General features: G+C 38.6%; 2 protein-coding genes and 1 pseudogene across 2 annotated transcripts in view; 2 read left to right on the forward strand and 1 right to left on the reverse strand.

Annotated features, from left to right (window-relative positions):
* Nucleotides 1–10606, forward strand: part of ALMS1 (ALMS1 centrosome and basal body associated protein) — a 265152-nt gene extending 254546 nt beyond the window's left edge. The window contains exon 18 of the mRNA XM_068564767.1: nucleotides 10031–10606. Coding sequence (XP_068420868.1) covers nucleotides 10031–10061 — 31 coding nt within the window. The 3' untranslated portion in view covers nucleotides 10062–10606. The remainder of the gene's footprint in view (nucleotides 1–10030) is intronic.
* On the reverse strand, nucleotides 7217–26851 carry DUSP11 (dual specificity phosphatase 11). Its single transcript, XM_068564774.1, has 9 exons — nucleotides 26652–26851; nucleotides 25173–25248; nucleotides 24062–24193; nucleotides 20663–20786; nucleotides 17297–17357; nucleotides 10830–10876; nucleotides 10140–10215; nucleotides 9729–9911; nucleotides 7217–7893 (listed from the first exon to the last, which is right to left on the reverse strand). The coding sequence occupies exons 1-9, from the start codon at nucleotides 26750–26752 to the stop codon at nucleotides 7698–7700; spliced, it is 996 nt and encodes a 331-aa protein (XP_068420875.1). The 5' UTR covers nucleotides 26753–26851; the 3' UTR covers nucleotides 7217–7697.
* LOC137778037 (RING finger protein 11-like) lies at nucleotides 13851–14524 on the forward strand (annotated as a pseudogene).
* Nucleotides 26852–27538: the final 687 nt, after the last annotated feature.

The raw sequence follows: 27538 nt of genomic DNA on the forward strand, positions 1-27538 counted from the left end.
CAGTGACTGGAGGAGGTCTGGAAGCAAGTTCTGTGTGTATTTGAAGAGCAGCATTCCAGGCAACAAAGGGTGTTCAAAGGCTGAGACAGATATGGCCTTAGCCTATTTAAGAAAGAGCAAAGAACCTTGTGGCTTGAGCACAGTGGGAATATATATGAAAAAAAAAATTGTTCTGACAGAAGACTGGTATCCAGGTTATGTAAAGAACTCCAACTCAAAAATTATGAGACAACCTAATTAAGAATAGGAGACATTTTTGAACACACTTCACAAAAGACAAATGAAAGGCCAATAAAAACTTGAAAAAATGCTCAACATCATTAGTCATCAGGGAAATACAAATTAAAAACATAATGAGATACTACTACACCCGTAAGATGACTAAAATTTAAAAGACCTTACAATTTTTAAATACCAAGTGTTGTCATACATGCAGAACTGGAACCCTCACACGTTGCTAGTCTGAGTATAAAATAGTATAACCACTTTGGAAAAGAGGTTGGCAGTTTCTTAAAAAATTAAATGTATTCTTACCATACCCAGCAGTCTCACTCCTTGGCATTTACCCAGAAGTGAAAACGTGTTCACACAAAGGCTTGAACGTGAATGTTCATAGCAACTTGACTCATAATAGCCCCAAACTGGAAACAACCCAATGCCCAACAACACATCAATGGATAAACAAATTGTGGTAAATTGACGTCATGAAATACTATCCTGTAATAAAAGGAATGAACATACTTGCAACATGGATGAATCTAAAAACATGCTCAGCAAAAAAGCAAGAAACTAAAATTGTTACTGTATGATTCCATTTCTATAAAGCTATAGGAACTGCAAATTTATTCTAGAGTGACTGAAAGCAAATTAGTGGTTGTTAGGAATGGGCAAGTGGGAGACACTGACTGAAAAGAACCCCCAAGGGAACCTTTGCAGTGAAGCCAGTGTTCTATATCTTGATGTGGTGTTAGTTAAAAGGGAGTATGAATTTGTCAAAATTCATCAAATTATGTACTTTTAAAGAGTACATTTTATAAAATTATGCCTCAGTAAAGTCAATTAAAAAATAGACATAGAAAAAAAAAGTTGTCCCAGTTCAGTGACTTGTCTGTGACCACCAAAAGCTGGGAACAACCCAAATGTTCATCAGGTGTATGGACAAACTGTATATCCATACAATGGAATACAACTTGGCAGTAAAAAGGAAATCAACTATTGCTACATAAAATAACATGGATAAATCTCAAAATAGTCATGCTGAAAGAAAAAAGCCAGACATAAAAATAGTGTATACTGTATGACTCCATTTATATAAAACTAATTTATAGTGACAAAGCAAATCACCGGTGGCTCGGGTAGGGGGCCTGGGGTGGAAAAGGCGAATTACAAAGGGGCACTAGGAAACTTTGGGGTAATATCAATAGATGTGTTCTATCTTAATTGTGGTAATGGTCTCATGGATGTATACATGTCAAATTTATAAACCTGTTCACTTTAACAGTTGTACAGTGTTTCATATGTCAATTATATCTCTAAAGCTGTTTTAAAAATCATGAGACAACACTACATCTATCTGTATTAGAACAGCTCAAAGAAATGAAAAAACTGACAATATTAAGTGCTGGTAAGAATGTGAGCAACTGGAACCATTCATGTGTCATGTGAAAATAACCCCCCAAATGAAACCTGTACTTCTTTTTATTTATTTATTTATTTTTTAACTTTTGGCTGTGTTGGGTCTTCGTTTCTGTGTGAGGGCTTTCTCCAGTTGCGGCAAGTGGGGGGTCACTCTTCATCGCGGTGCGCGGGCCTCTCACTATCGCGGCCTGTCTTGTTGCAGAGCACAGGCTCCAGACGCACAGGCTCAGTAATTGTGGCTCACGGGCCTAGCTGCTCCGCGGCATGTGGGATCCTCCCAGACCAGGGCTCGAACCCATGTCCCCTGCATTGACAGGCAGACTCTCAACCACTGCACCACCAGGGAAGCCCCGAAACCTGTACTGCTTGATAAACTGTTACTTGACATCTCTGTATTCCTAAAAGGTATAAATATTTGTAGGATCTCAATGTCAAGTCAGTGGAAGAGCTCTGGTACTTCTTGGTCTCATATGCGTGGTTGAAAAATTAACAGCTATGACTGCCAGATTTATTAACAAATAATTTATGAATTTTATTATTTTTAAATTTTATTTATTTATTTTTAGATGCATTGGGTCTTCATTGCTGCACACAGGCTTTCTCTAGTTGTGGCGAGCAGGTGCTACTTTTTGTTGCAGTGTGTGTGCTTCTCATTGCGAGTTGTGGCCTGATATGTAGCATTTCCTCCAACTCTAACATGGAGGGATGGCTGAGAATGGAGAGGGCTTGGTATGGAGGCCCAGAGTTTAACTTGGGCTCTAGTCAGCTTAGAGAGTGCTAATTAGGTTTGCTGGCAAAGGCAAAACAGGGGAGTGTGGTCCAGGTGGCAGATGGCACCTTCAGGGAGGAGGAGGAGGTTGAGGGAATCTGAGACCATTCTTAGAACCTATGTTTCACATAACAGGAGATATAAATGAAATAAATGCTAAATAGTGATACAAGGTACCTTGTAGAAAAAGGAGTAATTCAGTAGGGGGGTAGGGTTGGGAGAGAAGGCTTTACTGAGGAGAGGGGGCTTCAAGAATGATTTGTTCACAGAGGCTATAGGAGAGCCATTATAGCCAAGGGAACAACCTGAAAGACAAAGATACCGTGGCATAAACATGTATAATGTTGTGGTCAAGAAACGGCTGGCACACTGAAGAATGGAGTGGAACACAGCAGAGGCTTTGAAAAGTCAGCTGGGAGTCAGATCACACAGGGCCCTGACAAGGAGTTGGAAATGGATTCTGAAGGCCGTAAGCCATTGAAGATTTCCAAGAGGGGAATAACATTAACGAGCTTGTTTTAGGACATAATTCTGGGGCAGTTGTTAGAACTACATTAGAAAGGTGGTTCAGACAGGATCTAGATAGGGCCTACCTCCATAAGCAGGAGTGTTTGTAGTTGATTTTGTGGGTCCAAATCATGACTTAGGGCACTGAATGGCCTACACTCTTGGTACATGATGCATAAAAATCAAGCTTACCAGACTGAGGTTAAACCCAAAACCAATTTAATTGGCAAAGTCTCATTACACTGGCTAGATTGAACTCATGCCTATATCTCTACTCTTTACTCAAACCCTACCAAGAAGATAAGACTCCTAAAGATTAAGAACTCACAAGAGAATGGGAGGGATGATGAATGGTAGACAGAGAGAGAAAGAGAGAGAGAGAGCAATAAAAATTTCAAAGATATTAACTCTCAGAATGGAGAAAAATAAAACCTAATCGTGTGCAGCAAGGGGAAGCTAAACAAAAAAGTCAAGGTGACTGACCACCTTATTACAAGTCTACCATACACTTCCATCAGCTCTGAGTGCCTCAATCTTAAGTACTAAATGACAGGCAAAGATCACCAGATATTTCAAGATCACATCTAACAGGAGAGAAAGGCATCAACAAACAGGAAAAAACAAAAAACAAAAACAGCTGACACAGGGAACAGAAGAAACTTAAAAATTGATAACTTTAGAGAGAGAAAAGATAATGCATTCATTTAAAAAAATAAAAGAATGAAGTGCCTGGGAAAAAAACCATTCAGAAAAGAAGAGCTAGTAGCTCTTGGAGATTAAAAACATATAGCAGGGGGCTTCCCTGGTGGCGCTGTGGTTAAGAATCCGCCTGCCAATGCAGGAGACACGGGTTTGAGCTCTGGTCTGGGAAGATCCCACATGCCACGGAGCAACTAAGCCCGTGCACCACAACTACTGAGCCCACGCACCGCAACTACTGAAGCCCGCGTGCCCTAGAGCCCGTGCTCGGCAACAAAAGAAGCCACCACAATGAGAAGCCCATGCACCGCAACGAAGAGGAGCCCCCGCTCCCCGCAACTAGAGAAAGCCTGCGTGCAGCAACAAAGACCCAATGCAGCCAAAAATAAATAAATAAATAAATTTATTTTTAAAAAAAACATATAGCAGAAAAAATATGTATATAATATGTAGCAGAAAACCTAAACAATCAACAGAAGGGTGGAAATAAAGCTGAGAAAATTCTTGTGATTTAAAAAAAAGAAGAAAGGAAAGATTAAAAATGGAAAATAAAAGAAAAAATATAATTAACTTAGAGGTACATTTCAGAAAATCCAATAGTCAACTAATAGAAGTTCCCCAAAAAGAAAATAGAGGAGATAAAGTGAAAAGAAAATTTCCCAGAACTGATGCATATAGCCTGCCAGACTGGAAGACCTCACTTAGTATCTAGCATTATGAATTTAAAAAATACCCACACTAAGTCATATCATGAACTTTCAGGACACCTGAAACAAAGATCCTAAAGCTTGCAGAAAGAAAAATTACAGGTCACAAATAAAAGTTCTGGAATCAGAATAGCACAAGGCTTCAAACAGCAACAATGAACTATGGAAAACAATGAATAAATGCATTTTAAAGTGCTTACCTACAATTGTACAGTCTATCAAACTATCAATGCAGTGGAAGAATAAAATAAACCCGTTTCAGACATGCAAAAGCCTCAAAAAATTTACATCCCATTAATCCTTGGGAAACCATGGAAGGATATGCTCCACCAAACAGGGAAGTAAACCATGAACACAGCAGCTGTGGATCCAGGAAACAGAAGAGGGGCACAAGAAAGGACCAGGGTGAAGGCAAAGAGAAATCTCAGGGCAAGAGCTATGCCCCAGGTGTAGAGAACAACCAACGTGCCTGTCATGTGTTGAGCTGTGCTCCTGCAAAAGTCGTATGTTGAAGTTGTCCTAACCACCTGGACTTCAGAATGTGACTGTACTTGGAGATGGCGTCTTTAAAGAGGTAAGTTTAAATGAGGTCATTAGGGTGGGCACTAATCCAATATGACTGGTATCCTTATAAGAAAAGGAAATCCGGACGTAGACACAGAGGGAGGACCATGTGAAGACCAAGGGAGAAGATGGCCATTTACAAGTCAAGGAGAGAGGCCTCAGAAGAAACCAGCCCTGCCAACACCTTGATCTTGGACTTCTGGCCTCCAGTACTGTGAGAAAATAAACATCTGTTGTTTAAGCCACCCAGTCTGTGGTACTTTTTAATGGCAGCCCTGGCAAACTAAAAACAGTGCCCAACCTAGAACAGGTCAAGAACAAGCCCAATCAATCCAGGAAAGATTTCAAACAAAAAAGAATCTGATATGTTTACCCTATCCACACTGAGAAATGTTTCAGTGGTGTTAAGAGATTTGGAGGACGAATTAGTGATAGGTTCATAGGAAAAGACACAAACAAAAACGAAGGGGACAAAATGGTGTTAAGAATGGAGACATACTCGTACATGATGGTTCAGAGGTGAATGATACTTACCTAGCAAATAACATAAACTTAGAATATTGATTTAACCAAAAGTTGGGAAATAACTATCCTGAAAAGATGAGGGGAACAGAAGTGTGTATGTGGACAGATGATGTGAAAGAGCTAAATTCTCATCTTCCACAGTAGGAAGTCAATAGATAGTATCAGAAACTGAAAAATCAAGATGTGGTAATATAAGCCTATTATTTAAATATGGAGGCGAATATTAGAAAATAATGCTAAAATACTTAAAGTGGTTGCCTTTGGGTAGAAAATAATGCAAAAATACTTAAAGTGATTACCCTTGGGGAGTGACAATCAGGGGATAGGGCAGGGGTGCTGATGGGAAGACTACTCTTTTTCATGGAAATCTCGGTAGAACTATTTGAATTTTAAACTATTGGGTTGGCCAAAAAGTTTGTTTGGGTTTTCCGTAACATCCTGCAGAAAAACCCAAACGAACTTTTTGGCCAACCCAATACTTACCTGTGTTTTTTTAATAAAAATAAAAAATTTAAAAGCTTAAACAGACCACTAAAGACCTTTAAAAAAGGTTGCCCGTCCCTTTAGCCAGAGGACTTTCAGTGGTGTGATGTGAGCAGAAGCCGGAAGCACAGTGTGTTGAAGAATAAATGAGACACGAGATAGCAAAAGGAGACTGGTTTTCAATAAGCTGTTGATAAATGAAATGGGATGGGGACAAAGAGGACAACATGATCAAAGGTTTTCAAAGGTGGCAGTGCTTAAGATGACACTTCTGCTGGCAATGTCCTCCTCAGAAACTGCTTGCCAAGGAATTCCTTAAAACTATTAGATTAGCTGGACTCCCATGCCTGTCCCTGGGTGGTTCTTTTTTTGCCTCACCAGTTGTCTTGCTGCTCCAGTATCTTTCCAAGGGAGAGTTCACGATGTATGCGAAGGAACAATTCCACAGTGCAGCCTTCTGGCAAGAAGAACTCTTGTATCTCTGTTAAATGTGGCGGGCAGAAAAAAACTTTCTGAGCCACCACCTAGATGAAAGGTAGCAACCTGACTGAGCTCATCAGACACAGACCAGGGAGTAGCTGAGTTAGAGCACTTCCTTAGGGTCAGGTTCCACATGATGTTCATTTATAACACAGAACAGAGAAAACAACCATCATATGCAGTATCAGACTTTCCATGATACAACGCTTCAAAATCAGAGACTTAAAAAATGAAGCCAATTTGCCCAAGTATTCATCCAATATTTACCAAGGCTTATGATGTCATGACAGTTAGACCCTTTCTTGAGCAAACAAAGGTTTCTGGCTTCCTCTGCAACTAAAAATAATTAACACCTCCCACATGATCCAGCTGTGTGTTCCAGAGGTAAACTAGCAGAAGGGGCAACTTAGAAAAAGTCAAGGTCAAGGCACGATTCCACTGTGAGAGGCAAGTGGAGAAAGACTACAGCAGGTTACGTTCGACAAGGAAGCAACAACACAAGGAGCCACGCAAGTCTCCCCAGATATTCCAGGCTTTAAATGTCGCACCCTATTCTGTTCATCAAGCAACATTTATAGTCTGTAAGAGTTTTCAAGTTTTCTGAGTAGCTCCACCCAGTTGATAACAATTACCCTGTCAGGTAAATTACCCAGCATTTAGCATTTACGTTTATCAATTGGTCTCTCCTGCTCAATTGACAATCAATCCCTAACAGTTTATCTAGTGTTAGATGGCGTATCTGACAATTCAGTGAAAGGAAGTTGGTCAAATCCAACAATAGACTGCCAAAAGAAAGAAAGAAATGTCTAATCACAAAAATACTACAACTAATTACAAATAGTGATTAGGTTCTAAAGAGATTATCTCCTAGGTAGATTTTAATAGAAATCTTGAACAGTTTGAAGGGGCGGGGGAAGATACCCTGATGATTGGGTAATAACAGAACATGACAAAAACACTAAAAATTTTCTGCACACACACACAAACATTACAAGTCTAGTCAGAAGGAAATACACCAGAAAAGGAAGATAGAATTTTTAAAAATAATTTACAAGGGATGTTCTTTATTACTTTTTATCAGTTCTAAAATATCATCCTCCTTTAAAAAATTTAAGACTGGAATGACAGATTATTTCCTTCACTGTTGTAAATACTGCAAATTTATCAGCGGAGCTAAGTATCAATATAATTTTTACTTAAGCTCGAACACATAAGGGAGCACTAAAATAGATTATAAACCTCATTTGACCTGATGTTATAAAAAGTCACTCTGGCTGTCTTCAGTCCTGTTCTGTCTCCAGATAGATTTCCAGGGTAGGCTTGTGTCACTTGGTCCATCTATAATAGGTCGGATAGGGTAGTCTGTAGTAACTGCCAGGATACCACCTTCTGTTCTGCGCTGCTTGACTGGCATTTGGCTTTACATTCCAAGAGTACCTCCTTTGTAAACAGTCCTCTCCGTGGGGACCAGGAGGAGGAATACGGCCTCTCTGGTAAATGTTCTGATTCTGTGAAAATTTTCTTAAAACAAAAGTAATACACCATTATTAGTTTTAATAAATATATATAATAAGCTTTATAAAATTATACATAGATACTCTGGTTCTACTGTTTTCTACCTGTGTGATTTTAGCAGATAAAATTGCTTATCTTTGGATTTTGTAGTTCTTTATAAAATAGAGCTAATAATACCTTCTATCTTCATGGATTGTTTTGAAGGTAAATTAAGATGATATACTTCAATTACCCACCACAATGCCTTGGCACACTGTAGGTTCCCAGAAGCCTTTCCACCTTTCCCTATAGAGATAAATGCCCATACTATTCTAATCAGATACATTCTCTCCAAGTGTGGCAGGGTTGACATGAAACAGAATAAGCTATTTATTTTTGAAAACCAGGAACTTACTTTCACTTTATAAGTAAATACATATATGAATTAATTATAAAATGTAGAAATTCTAACCATGGCACATGCAACAAATTTGGAAAATTAAATTGTTTCAAAAGCAACATCAGTAAATGTAATATAATCATACAAAAGAAAATTTGGAAATCTGAGAAAAGTAAACACCCCCCAAAACCCCTCAATCCCACTTAATCTAAGTAAACTGGTTAATATTTACTTTTGGTCTTTTTCCCCCTAGCATCTTTTTTTGACTGCTGAATCATAACCTATTATTTTCACTTATCATAAGTAAGCTATCACTTTCAATGGCTTTATAAAATATCATAGTATGGATATAATAATTTACTTAGCTATTCTTCATCATTAGAAATGCAAGCTGCTACCAATTTTTCCACTACTGTAAATAACGCTGGGATTAACATCCCAGAACATATACAACTGTATCCTAAGCACCTAGTCCAGAGTCTGATACATAGTAGGGAGTTTGAGAAATGTGCTGAATGATTAAATGCATGTACATTTTTCCATATTTTTAAGTATTTCTGTAACCTCATGGTGGAATTACCAGGTATGAACATTTTTATGGCTATTACAGTTATGTTTCAAAAGGGCTATACCATTTTTCAGTGCCCCTGGCAACACAAGCAACACCTTTTTGAAATGTTTACATCTGCTAAAAATGCCAAAACATTTTTTTGAAAACTGAAAGTTTACAATGTGCTGAAGTACTTTATTAACTCATGTAATAATCAACAACAATCCCAAGGTATATGTTATTAAAATTTTATTTATAATATTGTTAAAATTTCCATCTAACTGATAAGAAAATAGAAATTTAGAGATCTTACTCAACATCACATACAGGGTGAACAGCAGAGCCAGGATGCAAACCCAGGTCCAGCCTGACAATCAATACACTGGACTACCTTGTCAAAAACTTGCTAAATTAATAGCAAAACAGCAAAAACTGTTGTTGTTTTAATTGTACTGAGGTTTTTCCTGTTTCCCAAGTAAAAGTATGTTTGTGACTCATGTGTATGTGTTCAACCCCTTTGCAAGCTTCTCTACTGGAATTTTACCATTTTCCCTATAATTTGTATTTACTCTTTAAATAAAGCAACCTTCTTTATTCTGAAAACTATACCACTATTAATGCAGCCTAAGAATGTAAGATCCTTTCTGACACTCACATCAAATTATTGGCTTAAACTAAGTTTAAGAATCAAAGAAAATTCCTAAGTCTTCTTCCCAACTGCCTCTGAAAAATCACCTATTCCCCCTCCTATACTTGATTTTCCAGCCCTAAATGCAAAATATGGAACAAACAATACCTCCTGGTTGACACTCATCAGCAAGAAAACACCAATTCTTCACATTATAATGTGTTTGCACTAATATATAATATTAATTTCTATTTCAATTCTAGAAAAAGGGAAAGCAGAGATACCTTTCTGATTGCTGAAAATCTTGGGTCTGGGTATGGAAACGCCGAGATGTTGGGTAACCTGGGGTTGGATGTAGGTTATACTTAGGTCCTTGGTTAACAGACTTATTAGCTGTGTGAACTGTTTCCATCATATGCACTGAGTCTTCAAAACCACTTGTTCTGGATACACTGGAATCCCGATTCCTCAAACAGAATGTTTCCACAAAATATTACTGGTCTGCAAATTCAGTAGCCAATTTAGTGACTATATTTTGGCCTGTGAAAATAACAATTCCATCCTCCCCCCATTCCTATCTGTTTAGGTTTCCTCGAGCAAGTAAACAAGCTACATGAAGAAGGGATATGTGCAACTTAAATGATATAAAAATAGATCTTCCTAACCACAAATATCACATATAAAATGCAACTTACTTTCTGATGGGACCATTCCGAAGGTCTTCAATGTAGTTTTGTCTTTCTAAGCAATGTCCACGGCTCCTATTGAATACTGAGGAGCGGATGAACTGTTAGAAATAACTGTACAGAAAGCAAATCTTTCCCAGAGAAAGCAGATCAAAGCTGAAATCCAGGGACTTCCCTGGTAGCGCAGTGGTTAACAATCCGCCTGCCAATGCAGGGGACAGGGGTTCGAGCCCTGGTCCGGGAAGATCCCACATGCCGCAGAGCAACTAAGCCCATGCGCCACAACTACTGAAGCCCACGTGCCACAACTACTGAAGCCTGCATGCCTAGAGCCTGTGCTCCGCAACGAGAAGCCACCGCAATGAGAGGCCCGCATACCGCAACAGAGTAGCCCCCGCTCGCCGCAACTAGAGAAAGCCCGCACAGCAACGAAGACCCAACGCAGCCAAAAATAACTTAATTAATTAAATAAATTTAAATAAGAAAAAAAAATGCTGAAATCCACTGACTAATTATTCAGGCTGTTATATCTCGCTATTTCCAGATACATAACTTTATAAACTTTTGGTAAAAGGTTATCTTATGTCAGAACAAATGAATTACAAACTTTTCTCTTTTTCCAAAATTTGAGAAATTCCCCTACACTTCTACCTTCACATTTTATAAAAAGGGAAAAGCAGTGACAACCCTTATACTTACATTCAATTGCATCATCTGGCCACATGCCTTCTACATCAATCAAATATCTACAAAACAACAAAATTCGAGTCATTTGTACATAAACAGAAAAGAAAATCAAGTTTTTGCAAAAAAGGTCCAATTTCGCTTTACAAATATAGATATAAAAATCCTAAGAAAATATCAGCACATCTAATCAATAATTATTAAAGAATGATATATACCATGACTACAAAAAGGCTTTATTCCAACGATGCAAGGATAACGCAACTTTAGAAAATCTATTAATATAATTATTTACATTAATACAACAATTTAATTAATAAATGAAAGAAAATAAAATACAGGACCAAACTGGCAGATGTTAAAAAGTTATCTGATAACATACAACGGTCGGTTTCGGTCAAAATGCTTTGTACACTAAAAACAGGAGACTTAATATGACAGAGTATTCATCAAGAACCAACAAATAACAAAAGACAAATTAGGACAAATTTTAACATCATATCTAAAAAACCCTATCTAACCAACCACAGGAGCCAGAAACTTAGGAATCACCATCACTGACAGCTATTTCTCCCTCACCCTCATCCTCAACCCACCACCAGTGCTGACAATGATACTGCCTACATACCTCTAGAATCTGTCCACATCTTTCCACCAAAATGACCACCATACCCTGGTCCAAGCCACCATTATGCCCAATTTCTACACAAGTCTCCTAACTTGTTTCCTCGCTTCCACTCTTTCTCCCTGCAGTGTATTCTCCACTCGGTAGCAAAACGATAGGTTGAAAATGCAATTGGGTATGTTCCACACACTCACCTTCAACAAAAAAAGTTCAGTGGTTTTCTATTACTCTTCAAGTCTGAAACCTTAAACATAAGCCTGCACGATCGAGCTCCTACCCACACTTGCAGCTCCATTATAATGACATGCTCCCCCAACAGCCCCACCTTCCTGGCCAGTTCCTCCAACACAGCATATGCTTTCCTCTTACAGGGTCTTTTGCTATTCCTTATGCTCAGAAATCTCTCCCCAACGTCCCTATCTGGTTAATACCTACTCATCCTTCAGATATCAGCTGAAACATCCCTAAATAAACCTTCTCTAATCTCCATGATAAGATCAAATCCTCCCTAAAATATGCTCTCATGGTACCATGTCCCTCTCCTTGGCACTTGTCAGAGTTGTAATTCTACATGCAGAGTATGATTCTTGAATATCTATTCCCTCTCTGGACTGCTAGAATTCACAAAGGGCAGGTCAAGTCTCTTTACTCACAAAATTTCACAAGTCTTTTTGCTAGCACCCAGCACAGTGCTTAAACATAACAGATGCTCAATAAGTATTTTCTGCATGAACAACCATACATTGGTACAGTGTAGCAACACCCACAAAAAGCATAAGGGCATAAACTCCTTGATGCAGAAGTCCCATTCTGAGTGAAGTTAACTGAGACAAAGCATATATATTCAAAGATGTTCATACAGGAATGTTCATTACTTTGACGTTTTATAATATCAAAAACTTCTGACTTTTATATGTTCATCAGTAAGCAAAGGAACAATGCAGCCTTAAAAAAAAAAACAAAAAACGGGACCTAATGAAACTTAAATGCTTTTGCACAGCAAAGGAAACTATAAGCAAGACGAAAACACAACCCTCAGAATGGGAGAAAATATTTGCAAAAGAATCAACAGACAAAGGATTAATCTCCAAAATATGTAAATAGGTCATGCAGCTCACTATTAAAAAAAACAAACAACCCAATCAAAAAATGGGCAGAAGGGCTTCCCTGGTGGCGCAGTGGTTGAGAGTCTGCCTGCTAATGCAGGGGACACGGGTTCGAGCCCTGGTCTGGGAAGATCCCACATGTCGTGGAGCAACTAGGCCCGTAAGCCACAACTACTGAGCCTGCACGTCTGGAGCCTGTGCTCCGCAGCAAGAGAGGCCACGATAGTGAGAGGCCCGCGCACCGCGATGAGGAATGGCCCCGCTTGCCGCAGCTAGAGGAAGCCCTCGCACAGAAACGAAGACCCAACACAGCCCAAAAAATAAATAAATAAATAATAATTAAAGGCGCTAATAATTTTTTAAAAAAATGGTAAATTAAAAAAAAAAAATGGGCAGAAGACCTATATAGACATTTCTCCAAAGAAGACATACAGATGGCCAAGAAGCACATGAAAAGCTACTCAATATCACTAATTATTAAATAAATGCAAATCAAAACTACAATGAGGTATCACCTCACACCGGTTAGAATGGGCATCATCAGAAAATCTACAAACAGCAAATGCTGGAGAGGGTGTGAGGAAAGGGAACCCACTTGCACTGCTGGTGGGAATGTAAACTGATACAGCCACTATGGAGAACACTATGGAGGTTCCTTAAAAACTAAAACTAGAATTACCATATGACCCAGCAATCCCACTACTGGCCATATACCCAGAGAAAACCATAATTCAAAAAGACATATGCACCCCAATGTTCACTGCAGCACTATTCACAATAGCTAGGTCATGGAAGCAACCTAAATGCCCATCGACAGATGAATGGACAAAGAAGATGTGGTACGTATATACAATGGAATATTACTCAGCGATAAAAAAGAACAAACTTGGGTCATTTGTAGAGACGTGGATGGACCTAGAGACTGTCATACAGAGTGAAGTAAGTCAGAAAGAGAAAAACAAATATTGTATATTAATGCATATATGTGGAATCTAGAAAAGTGGTACAGAAGAACCGGTTTGCAAGGCAGAAATAGAGACACAGATGTAGAGAACAAACGTATGGACATCAAGGGGGGAAAGCGGGGCAGGGCGGGGGTCAGTGGTCGTGAGATGAATTGGGAGATTGAGATGGACATATATACACTAATATGTATAAAACAGATAACTAATAAGAACCTGCTGTATAAAAAATAAATAAATTTTAAAAATTCAAAAATAAATAAACCTTAATTTTTTTTTAAAAAAGAATGAGGTTGGAAGACTGTCAAAGCAGCACACAGATCACACACTCAAGCCCCAGAAGATGGGGAACTGCCTTAAGTCCCCCACTTCGGATGACATCTCCCTGCCTCACAAGTCTCAGTCCGACTGGGCTAGCTTTGGCAAGGGGACGGAGCTGGATCAGGAGCTGCTGCTGCCATATCTGGATCAAGTTCCAGTTTTGGTCTCTCATCCAACACCTAGCCAGACTCGCCTAGCAACTCAGCCGAGAGGAGCAAATTAGGATAGCTCAAAGAATAGGCCTCATACAGCATCAGCCTGAAGGAGTTTATGACCCTGGAAGAAATGGATCAGAAAAAAGGATCCGGGGGACTTCCCTGCTGGTGCAGTGGCTAAAGACTCCACACTCCCAATGCAGGGGGCCCGGGTTCGTTCCCTGGTCAGGGAACTAGATCCCACATGCATGCCGCAACTAAGAGTTTGCATGCCACAACGAAGGAGCCCACCGGCTGCAACTAAGACCCGGCACAACCAAATAAATAAATGAATAAATAAAATAAAACAAATATTTAAAAAAAAGATCCGGGAGTGTGTGATCTGTATGATGGACTTTGTTTATGAGAACCCAATTTGATTTCTGCTGTGTATGCAGATCACCTGGGCTGTACAGATGACTGGCTGATGAGATCCTTCACGTGCCCCTCCTGCATGGAGACAGTTGATGCAGCACTGCTTTTGTCCTACGAGACTAACTGAACCACTGTCTCTCACCTGACTTCAAGTGAACCATCATTTTTGGTGGTTTTGATCTTTTGTCATTGAGCCCAAAGAGCCAGGGATTAGGAATTAAGATCATGCATGAAACTTTCCTAAAGATTCCTGAACGGCTGCAGATGTTGGGGAAAAGCAAGTGATATTTTAGAAATTTAGGGGGAAAAGTAGGATGGTATTTTTATGTAAAGCCTTCACCCAGTGTTTAAAAATATAATTGTATTTAGATCTTATTATTGCTCTACTACATAGGAACTGTGTAAAGTGTTACAGCAGCTATATACGTTTAAATTGTGTGTCGAAGATTAGGATAAAGATAGTGGTTGTTTTTCCTAAGTGAGATAACTTTCTTCTTCCCCCTACCCAAATTCTTTTCTGAAGTTGCTGGCATTTGGGTCAAGGTTTTATTAAAAGCTACATTTTATAACACTGGCACAAAAAAAGGAGTTTTAAGCTGGTTTGCATAGTTCTTTATTTTTTAGAATAAACATAGAGCATTTATTTTTTACTTTATAGGAACTCCACAAGTTAAGGTCCCATTGTTCTTTTGCTGTGACTGTTGTTACTATTGATGTTGCTGTTTTCTGTCTTTGCTGGTTCTTTCTAATCTACCATTTGTCATTATTGGCATATGATCATCTCAGGGTCACAAGATGGCTGCTGTAAAACCAAGTATCATATTCTCACAAAACAAGGAGGAAGCAGAAAAAGAGCCCAAATGGTCATTTTCCTAATGCATATTTATCTTTTTTCAGAGAAAAATATCATTCTCATAAGCACAATAACAGCCTTCCCCTAATTACTCATTTGCCAAAACAGATTGATATGACCATTCATAAGTCAATTCATGGCAAAGAGGGATATGATAATGATTGTCTTAGCCTAACAAGGATTTATCCACTAAAGCTGAATGCTTCACTCCTCAAAAAAGTCATAAAGTTCTATGAGCAAGGAAGAACTACTAAGTGACTGTTAAGTAAACCATCAGAATTGTTTGTCCAAGACCATATGATTCTTTTTTTCCACTGGAAATGGAATTCATTGCCTTAGGTCTTTTTAAATAGTGTACTATTACTGTTGGGGCTGGCTCTGTGCTTGAAAACCAGCTGAAAACCAGTTATAACCTGTTACAAGTGCTATATCTGTTTGCAGTTAACAAATGCAGAATTCAAAGTGATCTCCTAGCTTGTAAGCAAACTGAGATTCACTGTCCCTCTTCTATAAAAAAAATGAGTTAATGTGTCCAGAAACTAACTCTAGTAAAGTGGGGTTTAACATTACCCTTTCTTATGCGTTTCATCGAATTATTTTGGTTGTTAACATGGTGATAATTAAAAGTCAAGGTAAATTTTAAATATTAAATATTAAGAATTCTGATTTATCGAGCTTGAATTATGCCACCATGCTTATGTAAAAATGAAAGTGGCACCATGGTTAAACTGAGAAAAGTTTCTCAGTTGTAACAATTTTGATTTCTTCTTTCCTGTGACCTCCTTCCCTGTTGTCTTGAACCACAGCAAAAGGATACTGCATGTCTTCTTATTGTAGTGCTGAGGTTATTGACGTTATATAAAACACATCTCAGTCTCTGTTTCTTGGAAGGAAAGTCCTGCTAGTTGACTGACAATTCTAAGCAGGGAGAACTAAGAGAACTGTGTTTCATGTTTTGCACACAAATGCAGAATTTGTATAATCACGACTTCACAGCTGTGATCTCAAAAAAGAAGGAATTTCTCCTTTATATTTTTCTTGCAATTAATGTAAGAACACTCTGAATCTCTAAGCTTCTGAAGTGTTAGAAGTAGAGATGGTCTAGTAAAGGTGTAGTTGTAATGTTTTACCCATTTAGCATGTGTTTATTTTTCCTTATGTACTCCAAGGTGACATATTTGTTCAGCTCAGTGATATTACAGCTAAAAAAATCATTCATTAGTAAAAGGAGAAGCAATCTCAACCTAACAAATCAGAAGTGTTTCTTATTATTTTATATTGAGTTGAATATTTGACTCTTAACACTTTTTTCTACATACACAAGTCTCTCGAAGGGTTCTTCATAAGTGCATTATACAAGTATTTAGTATGTCATAAGCACTTAAAGATTTGACATTCAACTGTAGTAGTAACCACGTTGGTTAATTTTCTTACGAGCCCCATGATGAGTTTGAGAAAAACTGAAAGAATTAGAGTATCAGGTGCTATTACATTGTTACATGTATCTTGCTTAAGTTTTGGTTCATTAATTTATATCCAACTACATAAAGCAAATTTGGAGGAAAAAAAGAATAATAAATAAATAAATAAGAATGAGGTCTCCAAATATTTTCAGAGGAAGATGTCCTCCATATATTAAATTATAAACCAGAATGTCTAAAACACTATACCATTAAATCACATGTACAGTCAGTTCTGTATATCCAACGGTTCCATAACCTGCAGATATGGAAGCCCGACTGTACTACACCATTTTACATACGGGACTTGAGCATCCGAGGATTTTTGGATCCATGGGGAGTCCTAAAACCAATCCCCCTGCAGATACCAAGGGACCACTGTATATGCTTATATCTGCATTTTTTACGTCTGAAAAAATATGTGCTAAATTATTACTGGTGGTAACATCTGAGTAGGGGGCAAAATTGCCTTCCACTTCATACATTTCTCTGACTGCATTTTTTGCATTCAGCTTACATTAGCTTACATTACTATTGTAAACAGAACAATTTAAACATGCTCTGCCTCTTGGGGTTGGCAACTCACCTGCAGATGAGGTAGCCAGTCCTGTTTAAACCATGGGTACAGTGGACACCAATAAGTCTGTCTATAAAACAGGGAATATGGAATTAAGTAAGTGAAGTAGATACACTAAAAACAAGTTATACAATTTTCTGAAGAGTAGCGTTTATTGGTTACCACAACACTACCATTATCCTGAAAAGGAAAAACTCTGAAGAAAAGAGTGTTTTTGCAGGAACGTACTATAAAGAATGAACTACTATAAAGTCAAAATTCATTGTCTCTGGGAAATTTTGCATAGCCTCCAATCAGATGCAATAGTGTGGACTGGAGAATGCCCATCAGGAACTGATCTGACTATAGAAAAAGGGAGTGGACAAAAAAAACAGGCCATCAGAAGAATAGAATTTGTTTTTGAGTGAAACAAATGGAATGCCTTCACTTTTAATGCTCAATATTAAAAAGAACAAACGGTTTCTGAAGGGCTCTTGGGGTCCCCCAAAGCACTTCCATTCCTTCTCTCCTTCACTGCTCCTCACACGCCACGGGTCTATGTGCCTGTGGAGTTCTCAGGTTAAGTAGCACCGTTCTTATTTCACAATGAAAAAGTAAGGCTTGAGACGTAAGCCCAAGCTGCACAGCAGGCAAACAGAAAAAAGACTAGAATCGAGTCTCAGATTTTTCCAACTATGCCACAGTATTTCGTGGTCCAGGACTTAAAAAAAATTATATGAGAAAGTAAATAAAAAACAACATGTAGCTGATCTCTGCAAAAGGTATGTCTGTGACTAGGTGGTGTCTGGCATTCGTCATCTCCTGCCTGGATTACTACCGCCCTACAATTCTAACAATCTCTTCTATTTCAACTGATCCTCCATATGGAAGATGTTATCTCTCTAAAATATAAACTTGGCTGGATTGCTCTGTTGCTTAAAAATCTTCACTTAGCACAGAATAAAGCCCAAGTTTTCAGCATAGCATTGAGAACTCTTTATAAACAAATATTAGTCTGTCTCTCCAACTGAATTAGAAGTTCAAACTATGACTTACAAGGACCTACATCATCCACCTCCCTCCTTTCCCCTGCGAGCCTCCCTATCCCATTCTCTACTGCCCTGCCCTCACTCACTTTCCCCTGTCCAGCCACACTGGTCTCCTTACTATTCCTCAAACATGCCAAGCACAGTCGTGCCTCAGGGACTTTGCACCTACTATTCCTTCTGCTTCAGAACACACCCTCCCACCCCATCTCCACTCTTCCAGATATCCAATGGCTTGTTTCTCACTTCAAGGCTCCGCTCAATCGAAATCTTAATAGAGGGGACTTCCCTGATCACCTACCACATTCCCTTACCTCTTCATCTTGTTTTGTTATTCTCCAAAGCATTTACCACCACTTGACACTCCATATATGTACTTGTTTCTTTATCTCTCTCCCCCACTAGAATGTAAAGTACGTAAGGGCAAGAACTTTATTCTGTTCCTACTTCCTAGAACAGTGCCTTCAACTTAGAAGGTGTTATACAAATATTTGCTGAAAATGAATGTATGAATTCTTTGCCCTTTCACACTACCCTCTAGTCACACCAGAGGCTGCCCCTCCAGAGCACAAGTTCAAGCCCTGTGCCTTTTGTACTTGTTCCCAATATCTGGGCTGTCCTTTCCTCATTCCGGCAAAATCCTCTTCCCCCAAGCCCAGCTCAAATGCTGTCTCCTCAGTCAGGCCTTCCTCAATTTCTCCTCTATATTCCTACTGCACTTGATTCTTTTATTATAATTAACCCACTTATAGTCACTACATGTTTATCTTCCTAGATAACTGTAAGTTGCTACTGAACAAAGACTTCTAGTCATCTCTGTATCCCCGTGCCCTAAAAACAAACCTATAAGCCTCTCGGTGTTTACTAAAACAATTTATTTTCTGAGTCTCTACCAATTCTAGGGAGTGGATAGTATAGTCTCCTCCTCATTATCAGTGAGCCTGGCACCTGTGGGAGGGGCTTATAGCAGAGGAAGCCACCAATGGATCATAACTAAGGTTGCAATGGCAGAGAGCATGGTGAAGTTAGCCCACTGCATGCAGAAGACCCACAGAGGAGTCAGCATATGCAATGGACTACACTTGGTATAACATGTGAACAATCAAGGTTTACAAACGTGTTCTCATGCACTTGTAAGGATCTTCTAGCCCACGCAGAACAGACAGAACACACACAAAGGAGCCTGGAGGAAGTGAGGAGGCCGGCAGCTGCACCCTAACATCTTAAGAGGTAGCATTTCTGTGACTACAGTTTCCACAAATCAGATAATTTGCCTACTTTGTAGACACCTTGGTTATCACAGGCAAGCCAAGCCTCTCAAGTTTTAAAGCTAAAGTACAGGGAAGATCTGTGAATAGGGCTTAAGATATTTAAGAGCTAATACCTGCATTAAGCAACCAGGTTATAGAATGAAAATTTATCTTGAAATTCCAGTCTCTCCCTCTCTCACCTCCTATCCCCTATCTTCCCACCTCCATCTCTATTCCTTCTCCCCTACTCCCTGTTTTATGTATAGATGTGCATCATTTTATAGATACACGGAATATTTACTGTCTGTTAGATTTATTTAATAAAGTGCACACTCCTCAGGCTAAATTTAGAAAGAGGACAAAATGAACACTTTCTCATGTGGGGCAGTGGCGTTCCAAAGACAAAAGATTCCTCAGTCTTAAAACATGGCAAATACCATGTTCCTTCTGATAGTTAGATGCTAGAAAAAGGCAAGTGGATCCTTAAAATTCAGACGCTATTAAGACCTACTATCAACAGAGCAGATTTGAAAGCGGAAACAAGAAAACACCAGCCTTTCAAGTTCTTCCTGTCTGAAGATAAGAAGAAGAGGTGGTAGTGTTCTTCCTCACTTGCACCCACAGTATAAAAGCAGCAAAAATATCTTAAACACATATGATGAGGAAGCCACTCTTCTGTTCCACTCTGTTTTGTTTGGCTTCTAGGGATCTGTCTCACTCCGAATGTTTGCTTTTTGTTTTCTCTTTTATATACGCTAAGAACCTGAGAGTCTTAACCTTTTCTTCCACCCCTCAACCAATAAATAGGACAAAAGAACATTTTTTTTTGTATTTTCCATTCAAATTTTTAAAGAGATAAGTAAGCTAGTTCAGTTCATATTTCTCACAAAAATCACTTTCCAAACTAAACTAAATTGTTTGTGACCATAAACAGGAAAAACACCATACCCTATTAGCACCATCTGACATTTCCACCTTAATCTTATCAAACACAACAGGCCTAATGTCAGAGCTATTAAAAATGTTAAAAATCCCCAACCCCACTCAAAATGCATACCAAACTTCAGGGAAAGGAAAAAAAAAAAAGAAAAACAACTCACCATTATCTTTATTTTCTTTCAAAAACCCATTAACAGCACATTGGAATTTAAAAATAGTGTCATCATCTGGCACCTGATGCCCAATTGTACAAATTTTTAAATAACGAATAGTTTCTGGTAAGTCCTATAAGGCAAAACCATGAAAATATGTATTATTTCATTTGTAGGGAAATAATAAAAAATTAATTAGAGAAGGCAGAATATAAACCAAGAGAGTACATTAAACTTAGTATGTCAGTCATTCTGATAAGAGCCATTTTTTCCAAAGCTGCTTTAACCAGTATCACTTGATTTTCATTAAAACTGCAGAATGGACAGTTACTAGGCATGCAAAAGGAAAAGCAAATCCATGTAAATGAATGCACATGTAACTCAAAATGATATAAACAGTTCTACCTACATTTATGTTCTATCTGACATTTCAAGGGCCATAAAGCACCCGTAATTTAAGTAGAATAGTAGAATAGAGTCAGAAGAACTTGGATTCGAATTAGGAAACAGAGCAAATTTCAGGCATTGTTGAGAACTGGTATTCTTGGGGTGGGAGAAAGTAGACTATCAATAGAAGACAGAAAAGGATAAGTGAAAGTTCTATAGTTCTGAATTTAAATGGAAAGTAGCAGTATGAACCTATGACATATTTTATATTAAAAACAAACACATATTTCCTAGCTCTGACCACTGAAAAAGTCTAGAAACAACTGATGTCATGTCAAAAGGACTCAGGAGTCACTGAGAAGCTCCAAATGGCCAAAGATAGGGCCTCAGTTAGAATAATAACTGTAACGGAGTCCACGGTGATACGAATAAATAAATTTTAAAAAATTGGTCACCACTGGAGGATATTTGTGAACCAACTCATTATTTTGAAAACTGTTAAATAAAAGAAGAGAATCATGCCTCTACAACTGGGCAACCAAATAGTTGATGACGGGAATCTTCTCCTGATATAAATATACCCAGCTAATAAGTGAAAAAAGAACAACAGAATTCACCATTTTTTGAAGCCTCAACTGCATTAATGGATGTAGGTATGAATCATCAGTGACTGCTAATATCACAGAAAGAGACAATTATATGTCTCCATGGAAGAACACATCATCACCTAGGTAACTGTCTTGCCAAAACAAAACATGCAAGCTTCATTCTGATCAACTACCAATTTACAGGAAATAAAAGGATTGAAGAATATGTTAACAACACATGGAATGTAATCATCAAAATCTAGATGGGACAAATTACCTGGTTTCTTTAAAAATAAATTTCAAGGAGGAAAAAAAAAGCGAGAGAGACATGGAGGGAGAACCTATAATAAGACTTCAGAGACCTAACAATCAATGGCAAAGGATGGACCTTATTTGGATCTAATTCAAAATTCTTTTTTTTTTTAAATTTTATTTATTTATTTATTTATGGCTGTGTTGGGTCTTTGTTTCTGTGTGAGGGCTTTCTCTAGTTGTGGCAGGTGGGGGCCACTCTTCATCGCGGTGCGCAGGCCTCTCACTATCGTGGCCTCTCTTGTTGCGGAGCATAGGCTCCAGACGCGCAGGCTCAGTAATTGTGGCTCACGGGCCTAGTTGCTCCGCAGCATGTGGGATCTTCCCAGACCAGGGCTCGAACCCGTGTCCCCTGCATTGGCAGGCAGATTCTCAACCACTGTGCCACCAGGGAAGCCCTCAAAATTCTTAAAAGCAATTTTTTATGACATTTAGGAGACAACTGCAAATTTGAGCACTCACTGGGTATTTAGTATTAAAAAATGATATTAAGGAATAAAAGTCCTATATTTTAAATATACATACCAAAAATGTATGGTGTAATTACATGTTGTTTTGGCGCTGCTTCAAGATAATATGGAATAGGGTGAAACAGGTGGGGGTATAGATAAAACATGACAGCCATCAGTTGGTAAATATTAAAGCTTGATGAGTTCATGGGTATACAAGGAACACTCACAGTATTTTGTATACTTTTGTATATGTTTAAAATTTGTGATAATTCTTTAAAAACAAGACGACACTGTAGAAAACAGTTTGGCAGTTTCTCAAAGGTTAAACGTAGAGCTACCATATAATCCAACAACTCTGCTACTACCTACACTGCACATCTAAAAGAACTGAAAGCAGGGATTTGAACAAATATTTGTACACCAATGATCATAGCAGCATGATTCACAATAGCTACAAGGTGGAAACAACCCAAGTGTCAATCAACCGATGAATAACAAAATATGGTATATACACACAGTGGGATTTATTAAGCCAAAAAAGGAATGGCATTTTGTTACATGCTATAACATGGATGAACCTTGAAAACACTATGTTTAGTGAAATAAGCCAGACATAGAAGGACAAATATTATAGATTCCACTTACACGAGGTACCTAGAATAGGCAAATTCAGAGACAGAAAATAGAATAGAGATTACTAAGGGCTGGTGGGAGGGAAAATGGGGTTGTTACTGTTTGATGGTTACAGAGTTTCTGTTGAGGATGATGAAAAAGTTTTGGTTACACACAGTGGTGATGGTTACACAACACTGTGACTGTATTTAATGCCACTGAACTGCATATTTATAAATGGTTAAAATAAATATTATTTATGTATATTTTACCACAATAAAAAAAAAGAGGAATAACTGAGTTGAAATTTCAATTCTTCCTTTTCCGAGAGTCAGTTTCATCGTCTGTAAAATTAGTAATTGTAGTTGTCTATCCTCTGAGCTTAGTGCAGAGTAAGCACTCAGTAGGAGATATCAGTACTACTTCCACTTCAACAGCAAAGGACTGTTGTGAAGATTAAGTCAATGGATATGAAAGAACTTTCTAAATGGCAAACTGCTATACAAATATTAACAAACATTAGGTGTTACTGTCTCCCAAGGCCATGGAACAGGTCAGAAGAAGGATAATTCTTTTGCACTGGTATGTCCTACATGGGCCAAGAGAATATATGGGTTTCTGTATTATATCAGAAAGTATTAGGCAAAGAAAGCATAAAACTTAGAGAACAATTGTCTTTTACCGTGATGCTTAAACATGCTCAGGCAACTGCTTAAAATAAGTACTAAAGACATAATGGACATACCTTTCTTTCCTTTTAGGCTACTACTATTCTTACTAAAAGTTTACTTCATTTTCAAAATATAGAACGTGGAAGCTTACAGAATTTCTTAAGCATATCTAGAGCCTACTGCCAAATACTATAGTTCAATTCATATCTTTAATCTCATTTTGAAACAGCAATTAGAAATGTGTATTTAAGGAAACCACTAGCTTCCCTTTTTGAACCCATGAAAGAAGGCCAGGATTCACCTTAGCATAAGATGATAACTACTGAATTACTATGAATTATTACAGTATCAGAAAGAAGGTCATTTTCAATTACGGGTTCCATTTACCTCTGGCTTATAATAGCGGCGAGTATATGTTAAGTCAATAATCAGCCCAAGTTCTTCATTCTGTTCTTGGATTTTGTTAAAGAGATCCAAGGGGGAAAAACATTCTTCTGGAGCAAGATTCTTTTCAAAACTCTGTCAGAGAGAATAAAATAAGAAAGAACATGTGTTTAAAATCCTTTTTTATATTATCCATTTATTCAAACCCTGTGATGCTAACATATGAGATTCAAAGGAAAGTTTTCTCCTCTGGAATTTACAAGCAATATTCCAATCCTTTCTTCCAGAGAGATTAGACGGAAGAAAACAAGCTCACTTCTATATATTTATTTCTATGTTTGTTTATTTCATGTTGGTCTCCTAAAGAGACTGTAAACTCCCAGAAGGCAGGGACCACATCAATTTTGCCTACCACTGTATTGCCAGCTCCAAGCAGAGTGCCTGTAAATAGACACATAAATAAATACTTCTTGAATATCTACATATATGAAGGATGGCTTTCACTGCTAAATATTCTTTTATGTATTTGGCTTATTTATGTACTCTGTTCCATTGATCTGTTTGGTTATTCAAGTGCCAGCAACACACTTTTTTTTTAAATTAGTAGACTAGTTTTACAGCAGTTTTAGATTCACAGCAAAACTGAGCAAAAAGTACACAGTTCCCACTTATACCCTCTCTCCTTCATCCCACACAGCCTTCCCCACTATCAACATGCCATACCAGTGTGCTTCATTTGTGACAATTCATGAACCAACACTGACACATCCTTATCAATCAAAGTTCATAGTTTATTGCATTCATGGTACAAGTAACTGACTATTTCTTTATTTCTAGTATAGTCATCCCCACACATTTACATATTGAAACACATATTACTTTCTTTTAAATTACTTTATTTTTTATTTATAGTTAGGGCATTACATTGTTTTTTTTTTAAATTAAGTACAAAAGTAGGTTGTATTTATCTGTGAATTCCATTTCTGGATAGTAAAGGAGGTATTAAAAAGTATTTGCTATAAAAAGGGAAAATGGAGTACGACGGGGTTGAGAGCCAGGGCTCTATATGGTGAATTCAGATTTCTGGAAGAATACAGTATTAACTTTTGCTTACCTTTTTTAAAGGAACTTTGAAAGCAATGAAACGAGTCCCAGGCATCCGCTGTCCAACTGGGAGATAGTCTTTCCACCTATTAATATATTTTTTGTTAGGCACATTTTATGTTAGGCTGTCTCCCTGCATAGGATGCAGGCGCCTTGAAAATGGAAATCATATCCCTCTGTAGTAAGTCCCCCTTCTTTCTGCTTTGCAGTTTGCTGCTCCACTTGTTCAACCCCACCTAGTAATAACCTATACTTCCCTTGTTCCTGTTTTCCCATCTTGAAAACAGATAAAACGCAACCAAACAAGGCAAAGGTCTCAACAAATAAGGGATATCCAAAACCAGAGATGGCCAGAACTTCTGTATCCCTGATGAAACCTAGCCCGGTGTTGAATACTTAGGTATCATTAATACATGCGTTTTGACTGAAACAGTTTAAACTCAATTCTTCCACTTCCCAGTTTAGTTTTAGTCTTCATACAAAACCTGATAATCAAATTCCTTAATGCTAGGAATCACAGTGAAAAATAATATCTGAACTGACTTCTGTCAGATGAGTGAGAACTAAGGTTAATTCAGTGTATCTGAAGCATCGAAAGTGAGGGCAAAAGTGGCACAAGATGGGGCTAGAGAAGCAGAGAGGATTCTAGACCACGCAGAGTCTTAAAGGCCAACACTGTGTTTTCTATTCTCAAAACAATATTTGTGAGCGATGTTTATGAGCAATGTTCCAACTTGCTTTGAAGGTTTCTTGTGTGAAGAATGGATTGGAAGGAAACAAGATATATTGACACTAGTTAGGACCTAACCGCAACAGACAGGCAAGTTCAGTATTAGGATGTTGAGGAAGAGCTGACAGATTCCAAAGAAATTCAGGAGATAAACTGAAGCGGGCTTAATGGGGTATGAGATGGAGGAAAGGAAGGTCTTAGGGAATTCAAGGGTTTACTGCACATATAAGCAAAGTCTCAAAATTAATCATTTGAACGTACAGAGGTAGATCTCTCAAATGACACCGGTTAGGAAGCAATAGTACGCCCTTCAGAATTCCTAGAGACAACACAAATCAACTGTTTCGATGGAAAATTCGGCGGGACGGGTGCGTTTTTTCACTCAAACTTAGTTCCAGTGCCTATTACATTTTCTGTGTCAAAACAACACAGCTTGAGGAACTGAAGGGGATTCCATTCTGGTAATTAAGGAGTGTCCCCAACACTGACAGTCCCATGTTAAAAAGCAGTCCCTCTGCATTTTACCCGAGGAGCAATGGCCAGAGCCTCCCTTTGAAAACGATGGGGAGAAATCAGAACATCACACACTGTCCCTTTCAGCTACTGTGAACTGAGCCGCGAGACGACCAATACCCCCCTAGCACAGCGCGGACGGGCCAGCGCGCGGGGGAACACTGACAGGAGACAGCACAAGAGACGAAGCCCAGGCCCAGGGGCTCTGAGCTCCACCGGCAACTCCCAGGGGCCAAGGCCTATTACCTTTCCGGGATGTGGTTTCCGCCCTTCCTCTTGGCCGACGAACGTCCGGAAAAGCTGCGACCCTGACCCCAGCGCCCGTGGGCATGATGCCACTGGCTCATGTGACCCCCAAGATGCCGCCCACCCAACGCCAAGAGTGCCAAAGTCGCCAACACGGCGCCCCCGGTGCCAGCACGAGCCCCGAACCACAGGCGCCTAGACACAAGCCCACGCAGATCGCGGACCTCCTTCTACTGCGCATGCGCCACCGCCCGTCGAGATGACGTCGTCACGCCGGCCGGCTGGGACGCTTGATTAGTAAAGAGGACTCTGATGGCTGCAATTCCCTCCTTAGCCGGAGGGTGGTAGCAGAGGTCCATTAGTTCGTGGGTGTAACCTTCAGAATTCCAATAATACCGGACGTGGAAAGTTGTCCCACTCTTCCAGTTTCTTGTGCGGTTCTTTCAGATATTTCCCAAGTGCTTACATTCACACTTGTTGTATCTTCTATGGAAGTATTTGTACGTAGTGGATATCCTGTATTTTATATAAGAGCAGCATACCATATACATAGTCTACAATCTGTCTTGGATAGTGATTTTCCCAGTCAGTTTTTGCGTACATCCATTCTATGCTCTTTAATAGCTGCATAACATTACATAATTTACACGACCAGTCCAATACTGGTGCACTTTTACTTGTTTTCAGTTTGGGGGTTTTTTGTTTGTTTTTTGTTTTTGTCCTCTGTTACAGATAGGCTGCAATGTGAACATCTTTATACACGTATATAGCTATATATAAATTTCTAGACATAGAATTTCTGGAATGAAAGAAATGCAAACTTAAAATAGTGAAATATTTTCAATCAGTCTAACCTGCCTAATCAACCTTCAAAAATATTCTATCAA

The sequence above is a fragment of the Eschrichtius robustus genome, chromosome 15, assembly GCF_028021215.1.
Source record: "Eschrichtius robustus isolate mEscRob2 chromosome 15, mEscRob2.pri, whole genome shotgun sequence".
NCBI classification, from domain to species: Eukaryota; Metazoa; Chordata; class Mammalia; order Artiodactyla; family Eschrichtiidae; genus Eschrichtius; species Eschrichtius robustus.